The sequence below is a fragment of the Cladophialophora carrionii genome, assembly GCF_000365165.1.
Source record: "Cladophialophora carrionii CBS 160.54 unplaced genomic scaffold supercont1.1, whole genome shotgun sequence".
NCBI lineage: Eukaryota > Fungi > Ascomycota > Eurotiomycetes > Chaetothyriales > Herpotrichiellaceae > Cladophialophora > Cladophialophora carrionii.
This window is the reverse complement of record NW_008481816.1, coordinates 1,789,370-1,810,185: the sequence shown is the minus strand read 5'-3', so window position 1 is coordinate 1,810,185 and position 20,816 is coordinate 1,789,370. Positions and strand designations below refer to the sequence as shown.

At 54.1% G+C, this 20,816-nt stretch overlaps 4 protein-coding genes across 4 annotated transcripts; 2 read left to right on the top strand and 2 right to left on the bottom strand.

Annotated features, from left to right (window-relative positions):
- Positions 1 to 251: 251 nt before the first annotated feature.
- On the bottom strand, positions 252 to 6,284 carry G647_00638 (uncharacterized protein; the record flags this gene model as incomplete). Its single annotated transcript, XM_008724041.1, has 3 exons — positions 252 to 989; positions 1,081 to 5,806; positions 5,854 to 6,284. The coding sequence occupies 3 exons, from the start codon at positions 6,282 to 6,284 to the stop codon at positions 252 to 254; spliced, it is 5,895 nt and encodes a 1,964-aa protein (XP_008722263.1).
- A 1,587-nt stretch (positions 6,285 to 7,871) lies between these two features.
- On the top strand, positions 7,872 to 8,510 carry G647_00637 (uncharacterized protein; the record flags this gene model as incomplete). The annotated part of the gene is made up of 1 exon (XM_008724040.1): positions 7,872 to 8,510. The coding sequence occupies one exon, from the start codon at positions 7,872 to 7,874 to the stop codon at positions 8,508 to 8,510; it is 639 nt and encodes a 212-aa protein (XP_008722262.1).
- Positions 8,511 to 9,425: 915 nt separating this feature from the next.
- G647_00636 (uncharacterized protein) lies at positions 9,426 to 11,154 on the top strand (the record flags this gene model as incomplete). Its single annotated transcript, XM_008724039.1, has 3 exons — positions 9,426 to 9,576; positions 9,638 to 10,900; positions 10,952 to 11,154. The coding sequence occupies 3 exons, from the start codon at positions 9,426 to 9,428 to the stop codon at positions 11,152 to 11,154; spliced, it is 1,617 nt and encodes a 538-aa protein (XP_008722261.1).
- A 1,520-nt stretch (positions 11,155 to 12,674) lies between these two features.
- Positions 12,675 to 14,828, bottom strand: G647_00635 (uncharacterized protein; the record flags this gene model as incomplete). Its single annotated transcript, XM_008724038.1, has 6 exons — positions 12,675 to 13,138; positions 13,209 to 13,709; positions 13,806 to 13,960; positions 14,080 to 14,108; positions 14,162 to 14,217; positions 14,273 to 14,828. 6 exons carry the CDS (start codon positions 14,826 to 14,828, stop codon positions 12,675 to 12,677), a joined length of 1,761 nt encoding a protein of 586 aa, XP_008722260.1.
- Positions 14,829 to 20,816: the final 5,988 nt, after the last annotated feature.

The following is a 20,816-nucleotide window of genomic DNA, read 5'->3' as shown; positions in this document are numbered from 1 at the left end:
TTCCCTCTTTGTTGCAGCACTTCAATTAGTGAAATGATAATGTCCCGACAAACCAAGCTTCTGCCGTTCAAGGACCCAACCTCCGTCGAAAGTGTGATTACACATTGGACTGAAGGGAGACCAACGATCTACTCATAGACCCATGGTGCCAGCGGAGCTGTTGATGGCCCCAACGCGAATCAAGTACCCTAAAAAACAACGCCCGCGCTATGCTCAGAACGTCAGCACGTCCTAGCCTGTCAATGGAAGGACTAGGCAAAGTAGCTCTTCCATAGCACTCCAGCCAGCGTTTCCAAAGTCTCAGGGTCGAAGATCTTTTTATCCTCAAACCATGTGTCGACACGTGTCTTTTTGAAGTCAGCAATGATGCTCTTGACGGCATTTCCCACCGTGCCTGGGTCGTTTGCCGCTCGACTGGATAACTGGACAAGCAATTCGGGAATGAAGGCTGGTGGCGGACTCGTATAAGGAAATGCTTGGATTAATGCACCCAGACCAAGTACCGCTGCATGGCGAACGACGACTAGCCGCTGTGCTTCTGGACTGGGTGTGTTAGTTCCCGAGGTCCGAGCTGACGACAGCCCGGCTAGCTGGCCCTTTGGCTTCTTCGGAAGAGGGTTATTGATGAGGGCTTGCGTAAAACGATCACGCAGCTGTTTGATCATTCTCTCGCGTAGCTCAAGAGGCGAGCACCGGATCATCCCGGACAAGGTTGTAGCGGCACCCGCTCGAACCTCGTGCTGCGTATCCTCAAGCATATCAGCCACACAACTGAACAACTTCTGTTTGCTCTCCTCTGAGAGCAAGAACAGGCGTCTGAAAAATATGATCTGCATGTTGATCATGACTCGAAGGCGTTGATGCCAGGACGAAGACGTTCTTCCGATGCGGATCAAGGCATCGATCATTGCTTGGTCCTCTCCGATACGATGTGGGATGTTGGGAAGATGACGGAATACATGGTAGGCCAGTGACTGGAGCTCGGGATCCTGTTCATAGTTAGCAATGTTGACCTTCGTTGGGGACGACAAAGGCCAGGGAATGTTGAATGACCAAATACAGGTTGTGGATATTACTGACCTCTTTGACATCCATCATGTGTAGAAACTGCTCCATAAACAGATCCGGGAAGTATTTGAGTAGCTGAGTGCACTCATACGAGGACAACATCGAGTCGAGCCATAACAATATCGTCTTGCTTCCAGACGTGTACGCAGAAGGACTTTGCTGACCTGGTGTGCGCTCATGTCGCCACTTCTCGAGCCGCGCAAAAACTTCGTTCATAGTGTCGTCAAAGTCTTTGGTCGGAAGATAAGGCTGGGTACCAATAGAGCCCGCATCGTTCTGGGTCTGGACGAGCTCCTTGACATCCTTGTACGATTCGTGGTAGCGAGTACGGGTGATGGCGGCAAGGGTCTGGGCCATAGATTCTCGAACGCCCTTGTACGGATGGTCGATATGACTGAGGAAGTTCTCCACGATGGGCTTCTCGAGCTGGAAGTGCCAGCCTGCTTCCAAGACCACTTGATGAAGCAGATGGATCTTGGAGCTCTCTTTGAAGGCGGCATTGGACGACATGTCGAGACGGAAGCTTGTAAGCCACTCGACTAAAGGCCAGGCTCGGCGGGGGTCTCTAGCCTGAAGTATCATACGCAGAAAGTTTGTCCAGTAACCGGAGTTTTCGGGCGTCAGGCCATCCGCAAAGACACGCTGGATGATGGGAAAGGCGAACTCCCACACCATGGTCCTGCGCTCGATCGAGTTGTCCATGACCGAAGTGACCAGGCCAGCAAGAATTTCGGCTGTCGCACGGTGCTGATGTTTGTCGCTCCCATCTCCGAAGACCGCAAGCGTTTCTTCCTTGATGTCTTCAAAAGTGGCAACGGTAAGGCCATCTCTGATAATCAACTCGAAGGCATAAGTCAACATGGCCGCGCTTGCGACACGGAACTTGTCCACAGAAGTGTCGCGAGGCTCTTGCTTCAGATACATGAACAGCGTGTTGAACCATTTTCGATCGAGGAGGCGGCCGATCCTGGTTCGTTTCGCCCACTCAAGTTCATCGTAGACGATGTCCTTCTCGATATTAGCCTTGTAGCCAGGCATATCCTTTGACCAAACTAGCCACCCTGGATAGTCGTGATCAATGTAGACGTCGGCTTCGGGTTGGGAAAAGGTCTTCAAAAATTCATCCGTCCATGACTTTTCTCCGGCTTTAGTCTCGACCTTCACCTTTGCGGGGAACTGCTGGATTGCCTGGATGTAATTTGCATAATCGTGATTGGAGACCGCCCTCACATCAGTCATAGTGAAGAGGGCAACCAGGGCTTGGGAGTATAGTCCACGCAGACCCGGGTGAGGATCTATCGTGCCCAGCGTCACCAATTCGATCATGCTGTCCGGCGCCACAGTATCGAAACGCATGCCCAAGGACATGACCAGCGTAGCAACACGCGAGGCTTTCTTCCAATGTGAACTGCGGCACATTTCAACCAGCTCTTCGGCCAGTTCTGCCTTCCGGCGCTCAATGTTAGCACGCTTAGTCAAGACGAAGGCTTTCTTTTTCGCAATTTGGTCCTCCACATCGTCGTCCGGATTGAGGGGATCAACAACTCTACGATCGATGATCGCCATGCGATCCCCCGGTCGACCATAATCCATGATTTGGAACAGGCCACCGGAACACAGTTTTTGGATGGAAGGTTTGTCGGCACTACTGGCTTCGATGAACGTTCTGATGACCGCTGGCGTGTATTTCCAGTGTCTCCCTACGGTTTTTGCCAGGCTGCCGAACAACAGGGCGAATAGACCGCCCTTGATACGTGGAAAATCATTATTTTCGACAGCCTCCTGGAAAGCTTTCAAGAGTGGTGGGATGACAAAGAGACGGGCTCCAAAGATCACTTTCAGAGCAGATTCTCCCGCACTCTGCGCGTTGCGTCGGACTTCAGTGTACAAGGACACCGCGGACTGTGCGAGATCAAGCAGAAGCTGTTCGTCGAGCTCCGAACGTGGTCTCGGTGCTGCGTTATGGCGCAATCTCTGCGTGTGGTAAACATTCGCTCGTCGAACAAGAATCGAGCGAGGATAGTCTTTTCGAACTCCCGCTACTTTGTACGGCTGCTCGTCCGCATGCAGTAGTCGAGTGACACGGTCAAGTACATGAGCCGAACGTTCGATGCCAACGTCGACGAACCAAGATCTGTAAGCGGTGTACAGTGGGGCAAATGAAGACACATCATCTTCAGCATATTGAGTCAGAAAGACGTGGACATCATGGAGCACATGACCTATTTTTTGTCGCAGGTGATGAATAAGCTTGTAGTTATCGTCGTCGGGGTTGAGAATCTCGCCAGCAGGGTACCGGAACGAAGGTTTGAGAGACGTCTCATCAGTGCCATCAAGGGTAGTGTCACCGTCACTCGCGCCGTTATTCTCTTCGGGCGCATGGCCATTGGCTTGAGACATCAAAGCATCAGCATCGACGCCGGCAGCGGTTGTCGTCAAACCCTCATTGACGCCCTTGGCATCGAACAGTACCGATACGCCGGCGAGCAGCAGGCGGAGAAGGACCAGGTTTCTGGAGACCTCATCTGACCATTCCTTGCCGCTGCCGTCTCGTTTGACGCTGGATGTGCCGTCAATAAGACGCTGCAGATGCTGGATGGCGCTTTCAGCCTGAGTCTGAAACAGTTCAACCGCGAAGTCGACCTCTTCCTTGCAGGGGACGTGCCATTTTGGATTGATCGTAGCAGGTGGTGTGGACGCTCCCCAAAAGTCCGCAGTCAGTCCATCTTTGGCTTTCTCCGGCTCGTATAAAGCATAGTCGGCCGTATAGGTGACGGTCAGGTTGAGCAACAAATGGTGCACATAGTTGGAAATGTGCACAGTCGGCATGCCTTTGCATTTCTGCTGCATGTAAACCGCGATGTCGAAGAGCTCTTGCTTGTATTTCAGGACTGCCGAGCCCACGTGCACCACGCACATACTCAGCATGCTGATGTTCCAGACCAAGCCCCGGTCTCTAGGTAGGACATCGGAAGCGGCATTTCTGGTTGAGCCAGCCCCGTTCTCGTCGATTTCTGTGCGAATGGCGCTTACCAGCACCGGGACAAACTTTGCCAGAGCCTTTTCCGGATTAACCTTGCAGAGGCAATTGCAAATGAACGCCATGGCATCTCTTGACTGGTGGATTACGTGGTTGGCCACAAAATCGACAATCTTGTTCAACGCGAGGTCGTACAGCTCGGGAGAAAGAGAGGCCAAGAGCGGTGCAAACGCCGCTGGGAGCGTATTGACAATGTTCTCCTCTGGGGAGCCACTTCGTACACGTGCAGCATCGGGCAGGTTTTCCAGCAAGGTGAAGACCCTGCCTAAGAAAGAAGTCACAAACTCAGCCAACCCAGCAGTGGACGAGGCAAGTATTAGCTCTTCATCTTTTTCGTTCAAGGCTGCATAGTTGAGCTGAACAGCGGCACCTTCCTGCTCCATACGTTCCATCTCGCCAGTAATCCATTCGATAGCCAAGATGTTGCCTTGAACATCATCTCTCCCCTTGGAAAGATCTTCAAATGGTATGTTGTAGCAGACATTGGCGAAAAATGACAAGGTGCACAGAGTCTTGTCGAGATCATTGGCATCGATGCCAGGTAGGGCAAGGCCAAGAAGAGCCGTGATGTGACAGCGGTAGCCTTTTGTTCTGATCATTGTCCTGGCAAGTATCTGCAGGGCGCGAATTGACGAGATCGTGCGGTGCACCTCCACCAGTCCCTGCATGGAGGGATAAATGCGCTGTAAGGCGCCTGGAAGGATCAGATCCGGCTGCAAGAAAGCCAGCGCCTGAAGGGTCGACAAGGAATAGCTCATTGCTGTTCCGCTCTTCGCATAGATGCCCATGAAGATGACGTCCCGTAGGCAGAGGACGAAGCGTTTTCGGATCGCTTCATTGAGTCTCCGCTCGGGAGGGACTTCCATCTCCCCATTGCGCTCCCGGTTCCACCGCATGACGAAGAAATCGGCCAGGTAGAAGACAAGTTGCGACAATGTTCTTGTCCAAGAGCCAGAGTTGGAGGGATGGAAGAAAGTCTCTATTGCCTGGATCAGGTTCTCAAGCAAAGATAGCACGGATGTCTCCTTGTCCAAGCACGCCGGCGACATAGACATGATGAACCACCTAGCAATGTGGTGCGAGACTGGGTGTTTCCTGCTGTCTCGATCTAATAGAAAGCCCATTCCAGCTGTAATATCGACCAGAGCACTGTACGGCGAAGTGGACTGCCCGACGGGTATCTCGAGTAGTCTCAGGATGGCCGTGGTAATCAAGGTCGACTGTTCGGCGGTGAAGATGCCGAACTCTGAGAAGTCAACCTGCTTACTAGGCAGAGAATCCCGAGCGAGGCGAGAAAGGAGATCGATGAGCGCCACATCCACGGTCCGAGAGCGGTTTACCAAGGAACCTAGGTGAAAGAAGGTTGGCAAGAAATGCTGCGGGCTCAAGTCGGATCGATTAGGCGGAGGCGGTGCTGTCGGTAGAAGCATGTTGAGCAGGCCAATGACCACAAAGGCACCTTCTGTTGCCGACATGGTGAAATGGGGCAGTATTTCTTCCAGCATGGACGGGATATCCTCGGGGTCGAAGTACAACTGAGCGAACGAACAGAGCTTGACGAGTGTCTTGATGTTTCTCTTGAGATTGGTAGTCTGCATGAGACCCGACTCGCTGGGGAGGACGAACACCTTCATTTCTCGATAGAGCGGGCGCCAATCAAGGGTGAGGTCGACAAGGGGCCGCAGGTAATGCTTTTTCCTGCAGACTGTTAGCGCTGGATAAGATTTTGGGACTCGGCGACGCACTTGATGAGCAGCATGAACATGCTGGCAAAGCGTTCACTCACGACTGGGTCGATGCCAGGAGCCAGTGCCAGTTCGTAGTAGAGTTGCACCAGCTTCACCCGCTGCTCTTTCGTCGGATCAAACTTGAGTGAGAGCCAGCTGCGGAGTTCCCTCGTCCAATGCACCGCGCCCGGCGTGAAGTCGCTGGCCTGAATGGCGATGTAGAGGCGCTTGAGGATCTCTGCCAGATTTTCCTGTCTCGTAGCTTCATCTTCGACCGGATAAGGCAGAGTCGAGAAGTAGGGAAATGTTCGGGGTCTGTTGCGCTTGGCTGGTGTCCCAGCGTCGGTCGCTTGACCATCTTGCATGGCTATGGTCCCGGCGGGAGACGTTGCTCGTGAAACTTCGAAGGCATGCTTCATGTGGTTGTTGACGCTGACCAGGTCTTCCATGTCGTGCTTGAGATTTTCCACGTCGATGTCTGGGGCCGCTGAAGGGAGGATATCATGCCAGTAATAGGTTACTTATACTTATCCTGTCTCATGCCGGCTAGTATAGTTGAATAGGCGTTGGGCTCTCTTGCACCTGCCCTCTGGTCGTCGAGGTGTTACACAAGGGCGTGCGAGCACCGTGGGATATACAGCAAGAGGCTGTACGCAAGCCTAGCTGTAGCCTTGCGGCCGAGTGACGTTCTTGGGCGGACGCGGAGAGAATCGGTCCCGACTAACAAATACGACTCCAGGAGGAATGCTGTCTAGCCTAGAAGAGCATCGATGCGGTAGAAGAGGGAGAGTGTGGCTGCAATCAAAGTGTGCTCAATTGCGCGTCACTGGTGACTGAGCGACGGCGGCTGCGCTGCGCTCCAAACTCCGCAGGCACGAGACACGGCGAGCCTCTTGCGTACAAGGAAGGTTTGGCGGCGGTCTTGACGCATCTTCCGCCTCCTCCGCCTCCTCCGCCTCGTTCATGCCAGCCGCCATCTCTCGCGTGGAAACTCGCCTCCTTCAAGGGACGGACCACATCATAATGGCGGCACATCCCATATTGTACCATCTGCTATATGGTGCCGTGCTACGTGTGCGCTTCGTGGCCCTTACCACCTCACTGAAAATCTTGCCGAGTGCCCGAGACCCTGGCTCGTCTGAGAACACAGAGAGACCTGCGAGAGTCCGCATGCACACTCTATATCTACGAGCAAACGTGCAGACCACCACACAGATCGCATGGCTCGGCACTTGAATTCAGCACCAGGATGGGCTACTCAAGCCATTTGGGACTGGGAAGGCCTCGTTGCAGTAAGCCCTTTATACATCATAGCGAGCAGATAACTTCAGCAGAGGTCCGCAAAATGTCCCCCCGCAACGTCTGCCACGCTCATGTGGACATGGGCTTTCCGCTATTGCAGGATCCTTTCATATTGCTTTCCAGGAACAAATGCTTCTATGGCTCTGCTAGGTCAGACCGTCGGCGAGAAAGCAGTGTGGAGGCTTCCCTGGAGCTTTGACGCTAGAAACGCGCGTAGAATTGGACTCGCCGCTCAGAACAATGCTCAGCATTGCATTCTCTTCACCAATCCAGTCAGGTCGTCAGCAGCCTGCTGCTGCCCATGGTTCACCTGCACAGAAACGGACGAGCTAACACGATATTGCAGTAGGAAGGATCCAACAGCTGATCCGGCCCAGTCCAAACTCAAACACTAAACGGTCATGGCCTACTGCAGACCTTCGCATAGTGCTGCATGGGCACGATGGTTTGCCATGCCCACCAGAGCTGCAAAGCATCACTCAAGGCACCGGGCCGCTATCGGGCCTGTCTCACCAATAGCACGTCGTGGAAAGGTGTGTAAATCCGGTGTTTGCGAGTAGGGGTGGCTTATCTCCGCTTCGTACCTGCCAGGCATTTCACCTCTCCTGGGCCTTACTCCCGTCGACACGATTCTCATATCAGATCCGATAACCTCTCGGGGGATCTGTGAATGTAAAGCTCCAGCACGAAGTAAATACCTTTACCCTGGCGCACCAGGAGCGACTCACCCATCCATGGCGAACGCAGTCTTCGACCCCTCAGATCCTACTTCACCACTGTCAGTCTCACCGCATGAGACTGCCCTGCTGCTCATGGACTATCAGAACATGCTTCGGGGACGGGTTGGAGAGGGAGCCTGGGCCAGTGTCACCAATATCGCTTCTTGCTTACGGGATTGGGCGCTCGAGACGAACATAACCGTCTTCCACTGCCTCGTCGATACTTCCCCGGGCACCAAACCTCCTGGGTATAGCAGAACTGCAACTAGATGGAAGGCGTACGAGGCCGCTTTCGCAGCCACACCCGAGCTCGGTCGCGAATCAGAGCTGCTCGCAGTTCGGGGTCCTTCCAAGGTGGAGGCGACTTTTGTGAGAATACCGGGGTATATCTCTGCGCTGGAGTCGCATGGACTTGCTGAGGTCCTGAGGGCAACAGGGATCAGGTCCCTCATTCTCGGGGGCATCAGTACTTCAGGCTGTGTTTTAAGCACTGCCCGTGCGGCGACGGATCGTGGCTTCATCGTGACGGTGGCGGAAGACGCTTGCTTTGATCCAGTTCCTGGCCTCCATGGTATGCTGGCTACACATGTTCTACCCACGAGTGCACACGTTGCAACCTCGCGAGAAATCCGTGATGCCTGGAGAGTCTTGTGAGGGACGTTATAGGGTCATACGGACACTTGCCAGATGTTGCACATCTGCCTCACTGTCGTGTGCTGATGTCCAGACTGGGTGTTGCTATTGGCTGAAAGGAGAACCAGTGACGATTCTCAGTTTTCTGACTCGAATATTAGTTACTCTTCTCCTTAGCTCCTATCATCCGATATGCACCCGTGCTTGCGACAACTAAACATAGCTGCTGGCCACACCTGAACCAGATCTCGCGCAACTTCCCGTGACCAGCAGGAAGGAAAGCATCAGGACAGTATGAGCCATACGCAGGTCTCTCCCGCTGCCAGGATTGTAATGCTAGCAGACGTTTTCCGATTCTGCACCCGAGGCCCCAAGGTGCCAGCAATCCCCCTGTCCCGCAGCCTTGTGCTGGCCTATTATGTGGAACCGTATACGGGGGTGCGTCGACTTGAGGTGTTGACTTTCCTTCCTATCGTGCGGTGCATGGGTCTATCACGGACGCAGTATCTCGCTCAGATCGCCCGCGACACCCTTCTACCCTTCATACGGGGAGGCGGTGAACCGATCTTCGGCGACTGTTGTTGCCCCGCATACCGTAGAGTCTTCCGTCCCACATTTTGTGGTATCTTGTCCCTCTACCAAGACCGCCACTACCACCAAGTTGGGCTAAGCGATGGCCTCGCCGTTCGGTCCAGCTCCTGACAGGTAACGTCGGGTGTATATAGGCCAGACTATCATTGCGGGGATGTCTGGGGGAGGTCCTCACAAACGTGCGCTTTCCCCGTATTCCGATTGTCGAGAGAGGCCGGACCCGTCACTCGATAACCGATAAAGATGTGCATTGCCCGCTTTCCCAGCCTCGAGCTGTTCTTTACTGGTAGACAGCTTTGAAGACCACGACTTGACAATATCTCAATGGCGCACGTCAAAACAGACATGGCTCCAACAACGGAGACCAAGGAGTATTCCGTCGGGGATGCTGTCCCTGACAGCACCGGCGCATCGTCCTCCCAGAAAGCCACCAAGCAAATGATCTTCATCGCGCTGTATGTTTCGCTTGCGGGCTGGATCTTTAACTTCGATCTGGGTAAGTTTCGGCGCAGTTTCCAAGTCTTCCGTCAAAGGTCAGCTAACCAATGCCGTTCAAGGCTTCGGCGGCACGGTTCTTCAGATGGCGCCATACAGAAAGTCGTTCGGCCGCTGTGCTCCCAAGACCAACCCCGAAACCGGCATCACAGCGGTAGTGTGTTCCCAGACGGCGCTTCAACAGGGTCTCGTCTCCCTGACGTTGCTCTTTATCGCCTTCGGAGGCGCCATCAGCGGCATTACGGGCAACTACCTCGGCCGTCGGGGTACCATGCAGGTGGGTGCCTTGTTCGCGGCCATCGGGGCGGGCGGCATGCTGGGCACGGCCGGAAACTTCACGGCCTACCTCGTGTGCAAATGCATCGGTGGAGTCGGGCTCGGCCACATCATCGCAGCGGCGGTGGTCTACGGCGCCGAGTGCACGGTCGCCAGCAAGCGAGGCATGCTCCTCGCGCTGTACAACGTCGGACTGGGCTTCGGAAACGCGGCGGCGGCCGCAGTCTGCTGGGGCTCGTCGACATACACGCACAGCAATCTGGCATGGCAGATCCCGATCATCTGCCAGATCCCACTGTCCTTCATCCTGGGCTTCGGCGCCTTGTGCTTCCCGGAATCGCCGCGCTGGCTGCTGACCAAAGGCCGCGAAGAAGCGGCCAAGAGATCGTTCGCGTGGTTCTACGCCAAACCGGCCGACCATCCCGAGGTGCTCCTCCAGGTGCAAGACGTGCAGCGGCACATCGACATGGAGAGACTGTACGGCTCGACCACCAGCTGGACCGAGATCTTCCACCTTTCCAATCTGCGCCGAACTTGTGTCAGCGCTTTGATCATGATCGGCCTGGCCATCACGGGATCCAAGTTCGTCGGCCCCTACGGCGCCATCTTCCTGGCCAAGGTCGGCATCAAGAACGTCTTCCTCAACAACTTCCTCGCCGCGGCGTGTACCATGGCCGGGACGATCCCGGGTCCTTGGATCATCGAGTACGGCGGCCGCCGCTTCGCCATGCTCTCCGGGTACACGACCATGACGATCTGCATGTTGATCATCGCCGTCGTGGGTTCGACGCTCGGCCAGGCGAGCAATGCCGCCAAGGTGGTCTTGCTGGTCTTCCTCTTCCTGTGGGCCTTTTTGTTCGGCATGTTCATCGGCACCAGCGTGTGGATCGCGGCGCCCGAACAGCACAACATCCGGCTCCGGACCTACGGCCAGGCGTCGACGACCACGGTCTATCAGATCTTCGGCTTCGCGGCCTCCTTTTACGGGCCCTACATGCTCAGCACGGACTACGGCAACATGGGCCTGACTGTCGGTTATTTCTACGCCGGTGAGTACTGACTGATTTGGGCTAAACACGTACGTACTAACCTCCGCTCAGGAGTGACCTTTCTCATGCTGGTGTTGACCTTTCTGCTGGTTCCCGAGACTGCGAGACTCACGCTGGAGCAGATCGACGAGTATTACTTCTCTGGCAGGCCCGCGTGGAAGACGTCCACGGGCCGGAACAAGATGATTGCCAAAGGGCAGATCGTGGACCACTCGCCCGCGCACGAGTACCCTGCTGGCAAGCTGGACGAGTGATGCTGACCTGGAGGCATAGATGAAGGGGGAGAGCGTCAGGGACAGAACCCATAGGCAGGATTGGCCCCGAGGCTCAAACAGACAGAACAGCAGGCGACGGGTAACATCCCACAAGAGCTATGTATTGACAAGCATGCCCTGAGTAAAACTGTGCGCCACTGCTGCAGTCGAGAGACCTCCGTGTGCACCGTACCACTATCCAACTCACCTTCAAGGGTCAGCTTCAGAGATAACCACTGTACATGATACGTGCTGCATTGCTTAGTGGGCGGCCTCGTATCCATGCGAATCCCCCGGTCGAGGCCCCCCAAGACATCCCTGTCATGAATGGGTCCCCCCATCCAAAGCGATACACCGTGACTGTCAGGGAGGTGCTACGTGCCATTAACCACCTCGTATGTTCATTGCAACCTCACTTGATGACGCCGGCAACACCGTCACCATCACCAGTAGTGCATAATCAGAGGTGTGGTAATATGCAATGACAGCTAATTAGCTACTTTTACATACTCTGTGAGTGAGATCACCACGCCCACGTCGGCCGAACGATCTGAGTACACAGTACGTGTAGGGACTCTCTCTCTCTTGGCATGACTACATGAAGGAATATAGGACAGACAACACGAGATTGATTGATAGGTGGATCAGTCGGGGGTTACTTGCTCAGAGGTTGCACCAGATGACACGGAGCGGGAACAATGGGGTACCGCAGGAACGAGTCCGACGAGGTAATTAGTGTGACTCCTCTTCATGTCATTGGGACTCTGAAGTGATGTAGTGAGAGTGCAAGAAGACAAGATGCAGGTGGTTGTGGTCGCGTCACGACGAAGGGTGTGCTGGACGGCGTGGTCTGGGGTGCCAGTGTCTTTACCTATGCACGCATCGCCGCGTTAATTAATTACTCCTTGAAACGACGCTGTGATCGACTTTCTGGAACGTGGCGAGTGAGCCATTGAGTCGTGCTCAGCGGGAGGTCCCTCTGCACGGTACTGTGCCTTGAGGAGAGTCGCTACCCCCGAGGACTATCGCTGGTGGTCGTGAATTGCATTTTTAAACCAAAATATGGGATCTTGTGTTTCTTCTTCATGGATCTTCAGACGATAGTCTCCATAGAATATCTCAATGGTGTTTCATAGACATTATGATACTGAGAGCAGTGATAACTGCGGGTATATAAATATGGTAACGAGCGCGTAAGGTGTCATTCGTGTCGTCCTCCCTTTCACCAGGCGCTCTCTCGTCCCGACATCGATCTCAAACACAACCCTCGTTGCCTCCTCACTGCTTGCAGTCCCTGGTGGCCTCCTTCTCTTCTTTGCCAGTCACACCACCAAGTGTACTCCTTGCTGTCGGCGCAGAATGATGGAGCAAAAACCATATGCATGCTCAAGCAACTCATTGGATCACGTGTTTGTCACGTGACAGGCATGTGACCTGGTTGTGTATATAGCCCCCTTTTCCCTCTTCCATAGACTCTCTCAATCTCAAGCACCCTGATACCTCTCACTGTGACAAGAATATCAGGCACGGTGCTCGGCTTCTTTCTCGGCCTCTTTCTCCATGTTGCTCTCGTCGCTGGTGCGATCCCCAGCCGGGGCAATCTCCCCGGCCTCGTCGAGACCCTCGGCCGTGCCGGCCTCACGGCGAATCTTTGCAATTTCTTCTGGCGGTGGAGGCACCCAAGTACTGCTCTTCCAAGGCTTTACCCCGAGGATGTACATGGTATCGATCTCCTCGAGCGTGCGGCCTTGTCCTTCAACAACAAAAAAGTAGATCAACGGGATGGCAACCAGGTTGCAGCCAGCAAAGACGTAGCCATACAAATAGTCAATATCGCCTACGATAAAGGGAGTGAAGAATGCCAAAAGAAAGTTCCACAGCCAGTTGGAGGCGGTCGAGAGGGCCATGCCTTTGGCGCGGTAGCGGGAAGGGTAGAGTTCACCGCAAATGGTCCATATCATGGGACCCCACGTAGTCGCAAATCCTATGGGACGTTAGAATGGCGTCGACGCACCAGGTAGGACTAGTCGAGGTGGGAGCCAAGCAGGGCTTACCGAAGATGAAGAAAGACGCCATAACAATCATAGCTGTGCCGCTGGACTCGGTTCTCTGAGGATCCTGCTTGTCGAGCGAGAAGTGGCCGACGTTGGCGAAGACCAGGAACATCAGGAACATCCATAGCGATCCCACCATGAGAGACTTCCGCCGTCCGTAGTGCTCAACAATGTACAGGCCGTAAAAGGTCGTGCCAAAGTTGATACCGTTCAGGATCATCTGTGTGACAAAGGAGTTGTTGATGCCGGTTGCCCGGAAGATCACCGTGCCGTAGTAGAAGAAATAATTGGCGCCGGTCAGCTGCTGGAACATCTGCAATGTCATGCCCAGTGCGATACGATATGCCATCTTGGGAGCCCGGAACATGTGGAACCATTCGGCGAGAGGCCCTTCTTTGTTGGCTTCGGCGCGGAGCTTGGCTTCGATCTCTTCCAATTCGACGTGGATGGCGTAGTGGTTGGGGGGAGCGCCGTAGACTTTCTCCATGATCCGCTTGGCCTCTGATGTGCCCCGAGCAAAGTATGTCAGCAACCTGGAACGAGGTGATGTCGAGAAAGATGTCTCAAAGAGTGTTGTACAATGTAAGGAACACTCACCTTCCTTGTGCCCTTTTCTGTATAGGTATCTCGGAGTGTCGGAGAAGAAGAGAATACCTCCACCAAGAATAAAGGCCCAGGGGAAATTGAGGCCGAGAGGAATTCTCCACGAGCCCGAATTGTCTCTTTGGTGCTCGTAGGTTCCGAAGTTTACGCTTTGAATAGTCAGTATCCAACATCGACAGGAGTTATCAGGGCCTAGTTGGTTTCGCGCGCCTAGTAGTTGAGAATGCCGGCGCAACTCTGCGAAGCCATCTCACCCGAGGGAACGTACCATGAAGCGAAGAAGATACCAAAGGTGATCTGTTACGCGTCAGTCACAACGAGTCGTATGCGTGATCAACCTTTCGACATACAAAAAGCTGGTATGTACTGATCAGAGAGCCACGGATATGGCGCGGAGAAGTCTCAGCTGTCAATCCAGAGCGTCAGTGAAGAACATATCGAATGATGAGTGGTCGGCGTACCCATATACATGGGCACCAGCAGTGAGAGGGCGCCGACACCAAGACCTGCTACCCATCTGCCCATCATGATCTGATACCAGCGGTGCTCTGCAGATATCATAACAATGGTGCCGACGGAGAAGACAACACACCAGAAGGTAACACTCAGTCTCCGGCCAATGACATCGGCGACGAACCCAGCAACGAGAGCTCCGATCAATGTGCCGATGGATAAAAGGGACACTATAAGGCCAGATCTGACGTTGCTGAAGAAATATTCACCAGTGTCACTGTGTCGTTGCCCGAATCTTTCCAAGAAGTCGGGCATGGCCAGGAAGCCGGAAATCTGGCCGGTGTCGTATCCGAAGATGAAACCACCCATCGAGATGGCAATGCCCATCAAGAAGGATGCCATTGTTACTCTTCGGAGTGGGGAGTAGTCCAGGTTCGCCAGTGACTTTCTCGCATCTGTCGCACCCTCGGCGTGAGGATTGTACTTGTCGTACTTGACCCAGTTGGTCAGCCCGAGTGACTGGCGAGTCAACTCGGGCTTGTGAAATTTGTTGAGGTACCCCATATTCGCTCAAGCTTTGCGTGCTTAATCACCCCTTGTGCTGAAGGGAGAAGGTGATCTGCCAGGATGTATATGCAGGCGAGTGACTGGGCAGTCCTCTTATAGTTCGGTCGTCGGCCTGTCCCATTGCAAATCATCCCTGAACACGTGGATCGCGATCCGGCCACCATGAACCCCAAGGTTACTTCGAGAAAAGCGGAGGCGGGCGGATGACTTGAGCATCGTGGTGTGGTGAATCGTAGTAGACCCAGTTATGTAGCCCGATGAGTGATTTCTCGAACACTTCTGTAAGCACGGGGACAACTCCCTGAAGAATCTGACGTAGTAGCGAGACTCCGGGGCGACTGAAGATACGATGAGACCTCTCGAGTGTTTCGTTGTGGTCCACACACCCTGACAGTGAGCAAGGTACCAGGGCCGCCTGAGTGAGGGGCAGGCGCTTAGCTGCCAACTGGAAGTTATTCAGGCGCAATTGTTCATCGACTCCTGGACAGTCTCCAGGTATCGACATGCTTGCGCAGTATCATGAGAGGCTCTTCGGCCCCTCGGTTTCCGGCAGCATAGTGGGCAAAATGACAAGGCTAACTCAGCCACGGACCTACCGGAAGGCTCCGGCAATGTTATGCATGGCGTGCCCTTCGGCGGCAAAAAGGAGGGTGATCATCTGACGGATGACGAGATGGGTATGCTGGCATGGAAGGGACTTTGAACATTCCATTTTATTCATCTGGCAGAATTCGCATTCGCCCCGTGGGGGAGCTAGGCCACCAAAGGAGGGCATTGACCGTGCTGGCCTTGAGCACCCAGCAACCAGCATCCTGGCAGAGCCCCGCCAGCGGCTGTTATTGGCATCCTGTCAACTAAGACTTCTACAAGCACTTTTACCGCAACATCCATTTGTGAAATCGGTCAATGACTGAGGGACGGGTGGCGTGTGACTGACCGACGAGGCTGAAATCAAGCCTTGCGCCCGAGAAGGCTTAAGATCACGCTTCGTTGCAAGTGGCGGCCGTCACCACTAACAGATGCATCACGCCAAGGCAATGATGTCGGCGGCGTCCTCGCTTTCCACGGTGGATCAATCCGCCGGGCCAACTCGCATCATGTGATATCGACACGACCCAACGGGGTAGCGTGGTGTTACCATTGGTGACACTTACCAGTAAGCACTATCAAGCAAAGGCGAGGCCTTGTGTAGGCTTGATTGTACCGTGGCAGGCAGGATGGTGGTGCCACCTCGATCACGAGCTTTTGTGGCCTCGATTCAGATCTTCGCATTGAGCCTATCGGGGTTACCGTTGAACACTCGAGGCCAATCATGAGCATATTCATATTCCTGATCCCCTATTCGCCTTGTCCTCCGACGCTGTAACATGAAGAACTTGACCCCCTAGGGCTAGAAGAGCGAGTCACGTGCCTCTCACGTAACCTGGGTAGGTTCTCCTTGACTCCCCGTGATCTACCAGGTAAGTAATGAGTGCAATAGCGTCTTTGCCGGGCGACTCTTGACCTGTGGTCGCAGCGAGGCTGCGTGTGAAACCGTCCTCGGACGTCACGCCGTCTAGACTGGTACACAGACGAAGGAGGAGATCTTGTCATTGAAACCAACGGCGCTCAAGTCCAGGATGTCCGTCTGTTGATTGTCCAAGACGACGCTGTCGGGGTTGCAATCAAAGTCCCTGATGCTTGTGAGCTCACCGTGGCATATGACACGTGTCACGCTACTCTGGGATAAACATACACATAGAAACGACAAGCATGACTGTTGAAGATGGCGACTGAGCTGACCTGTTGCTCAAGGTACGAGGCAACATTATCTGAATTCCGTTAGATGCACAATCGGTCCCCATCTAGTGAGAGTGATTTACGGCATCTGGGGCCGCTCAATTGTACGTCGGTGTGTGCCTGCTGTGTGCCTTTACGTTGAGTATCTGCGAAGACTGCCACGGAAAGATTGTTACCCGACTCACAAATTTTGGAGGATCCAGAGAATATCGTACGGATAATTGACAACCTCTCAGCAGGGGCGGGGTCGACAGATAGAGGCGGAAATATGTCGTCGAAGAGGCCCACAATGGCGGCGGCCATTTTATGGAGTGGGAATGAGTAGACGAAATAGGTGTTTCTGTCTAGGACTGGGAATCTAGAGACACGAATGAGAGTCGTTAGAGAACCTGGAAACAAACTTCCTGATCCTTTTATCTATTTTTCAAAGACACCAGCGGGGGACATGTCACCGAGCCTTAGGCAGTGCTATATTTGCAAAGAAACTTGTCCTCAGTTCGGATGCCGCGAGTAACAGCTAGAGGAGCTCCGCTATCAAGTTTTATCCTTAAAGCGGTACCGGGATCCAGCTAGAGTAGAGTGTTCGCGGTTTCAAGCAAGAACTTGGGTGAATACTGTAGCATATTTCAGACGGCCTGGGCCCTCCGAAATTCGGGGTCCGAGCCACGTTCATGATTCAACGGAGTGCGAATTATTTATTGCCCAGCCAACTTCCCTACGTCTACCTTGGTACTGGACCCATCCGCCTACTCGATGCATCTGAAACCGTATCCAAACGATACCTTGGCCGAGCTGCTGTTTACTGCCTCGCGGTACCTAGGCTGGGCTTGGAAGCATCTCAGTCCAACATCCGCAGCCTAGAGCACGACTGGCTGCTCCGCTACGGTAGAAACCCACCTTTTCTCTGCTCACCGTGTCGAGTACTGGGTGCTAACGGCTTATGTCAAGCCACTGTGGTGCGTTGAGAAGCATGTGCAGAGTATTGTGTTGTCCTGTCTAGCTATGGAAAGTCCGAAGAGAACCACAAAGCCTAGTGTGCCAAAGGAAGGAGTACCCATGTATGGCACGCATCTGTGCCCGCAACAGCTTGGGCCTCACACCGCTTGAACAATTCGTCCGCTCTGCGAATGGCGTAACCGTTCAAGTCGGACCCGTGTTGCTGTTGAATAGCGTCGGCCACTTCCGCAAGGAAGTCGACTTCGATCATTTCGGTTGCTGTAATGATTTGCCTTCCTCTGCGTTGAAATATTGAACCTACCTGAGACTAGCCGAACCCGTGAACTCTTCAAAGGGGGCCCCAGGTGAGAGATGGGTGAGTTCTCCTCCGCGCAGCCCGGGTGTGATTTGGCCTGCACCTCAGTTCTTTGAAGCGAGTTAAGCCAGGCGTGTGGTCAAGAACGTTCCTTGCGAACCCCGGTGGGCTGCATAGTTCGAGTAAAAGGCCCACAGGATGCCTCCGAACCATTCGTCGTAGAGCGAGGTTGGAATGAGTTTTCCAAAGTAGCAGCAGCCATCGCAACTTGAGCGGCGCCGTCCGTCACACGTTTGTACAGTAGGCACAGTGATCGGCATTTTTTATAACCTCACAATACTCGTACTGTGGGCGGACGACTGTATGGACTGTGTCGTTGTCTTCGCTGCGGAAATTGAATTTCTTCCGCAACTGCCATTCGTAATGCTTGGCGTCTTTACTGCCTTTGCTCGTGGTTTGTGGGCACACTGCCACGTGACTGCTTGGCGCGCTCCAGCATTTCCACCTCGCTCGCCCTCGATCTTCTCTTGACCTTCTTCATACTTAGTACGCTACTCTCCCCAGCCCCATAATGCTCCGTCAAAGCTAACATGTTTCTAGCCTTGTGGGAGCGACTGAGCTCAAGCATCCAGCCTGCTATGGCGGTGTCCCTGCATTGCACATCGCGGTGGATGTCGCCATCAAGTGTCCTTCGGGGCTCTTGTCCGCGTATTTTTTGGCTCCATCACTTTTTCATCATGGAATCTTGCCTGGTAGCAAGCTCCTGGAGAAGAAGGTAGGTAGAAAGCAGTAGATAAGAGATCCGACCGCGATAGACTATTCGCAAGAGAACGTCGTGGCCTTGTGCGCAGACAGTAGGTTCTGTCGAGGTCATCGCTGGCGTTGGCGTGAGGTGAGGGCGAAGCGTTACCCATCCTTGCCCACGCAAATTGTCCTTGACATCTGCTGAGGACTCTAGCGGCGAGTGAACACGGCAGGAAGCTGTATCTTTTATACACGGGGTGCTCGTCGCCGTGACATCTGCCGCCGTCGAGTTGCGCCGCTCGTCAAGTTCCACCTTTTACTGACATATGCCAGATCCAGCTGCGTCGATGCTGTGGCTGGATGCTCTCCCGGACCGTCACGTCGACAAGCTCGGCGAAGAGTGCTCTGAGCAGCCACATACCCTTCCTTCACCCACTGGTGACTGAAAGCTCGTCGCCGATTTAGCCATGGCAGCCTGTACTCAATGCCTCCTGTCTAGCTCTCTCTCTGCCGAGCGGATTTGACGCCCTTGCTCAAGACCGACCTCTCCACCTCACAATCTCGCACCACCGAGCACATTCCGGACAATGCAAGAGGACGCTACAAGAACAGCATGGCACTGCCGAATCGGGGCAAAGAGACACACATTGTCGGTCGCAAGACACATGTCTTTAGTCTACGTCGACTTCGACCGCATCCCCATTGATCTGACCTCGGAAATACAGTTTGCAAGCTCCATTGCTAGCTCTACGGCTGCTTCGCCGTCACTCTGCAATGTGGCCGATATCAAGGACTCTGTGACCGGTGATCACTCCGGTTGCCGTGTGTGAGAACAGCTAAGTCAAGCAATAATGTTCAGCCAAGTTTCGAACGAAACGCCAAATTCTACGCAAAAGTCCAGTCCACACTAGTTACCTGGTGTCCAGAACTTGCTAGTTCAAGCCATGTCAGCCCTGCAGCTAAAGTTCTCACCTGCACCGATGGCGCTCTCATAGTGACAGCACCAATACTGTCTGTGTACTCTGTGGCGACGGGATATCATACATCCGTCGTTTGCCCCCTTCGAGGCATGAGACACCATAGTGTTTGCAAGAATCTCTTCGATCCCGGTCTGGAGAGTTTCACAAGTCATGTCACACCGGGGCATTACTCCCCCGCGCTCTGTACAGAGTCCTGCGTATCTCATTCAGGCAGCGGCAATCATTGAAGTGTGCCAGGTAGGGGAGTGCAGCACATGCGGCGCCAGGGGCGATCGAACCTCACCGCCCCCGTCCCTGACACTATACCCGAAGGACATCTAATGTCCGTGTTCCTGCATCCCTGGCGTGGGCGCAACAGTTCGTCGGTTCGAGCAGGACACAGTAGGGCTTATCGCTCATTGTCCATACAATCTCACACCGGTGCACACCTCGGCTAGCATACCCGAGATACAGTAATCAAGAGAGCCCAGGGGCCTTGACCCGGTTCTTGCGAGAGCTTGGTTCAACTGCATGAGCGCCACACCCATGGCAGCTACAGTACGGAAGTGACTAGGATGACGGACCGCACGTGCAGTGATAAGAGTTACTGTAACCCCTGAGTTCTCTGTACGTTGTAAGGAGTACGTATCCACAGTAGGTTCATCACCGCACCGCTATCTCGCCATTCCGGGCCTCTTCTTGCCAGCATCCTAGAGCTGCCGCGTACACAGTACTGGGTATATAGTACTGTGTGGTAGCACAATAATATCCCGGAACGCAAAGCGCTACTTGCAAGATTCCTACACGGTACGTGATTCCGCATACAAGAAAGTCAAGTGCAGACAGACAGACAGACAGACCATGGACATGGGTTCGTGTTGACCACGTCGCCTCGACGGGCGAACATCTATCAAGGTCTGGGTCCGGAACACCACACCAGACGCAAGATGGAAATTCAGGAACGAGGACGCGCACAAGGATCCCTAGGTGAAGTCCTCGTAGGCAGACAAAGGGATTGAGACAAGCATGCTGCGGCTAGCTGCCACAAGTCGGGAGGGATGCAGGCACGTGGGGTTCGTGATGGAACGCGGGCGATTGTTAGTCTGGCTGATACGAGAAATGTTCCACATTTCTCGCGTATAGGGCCATAATACGAGGAGCTAGGGGGGAATGATATGCCCCGTCGCGGCACCCGGTCGGGGACCCATCCTCCTGAGTGCCGCGCGTGGCGATAGGAAGGCGTGAAAGATA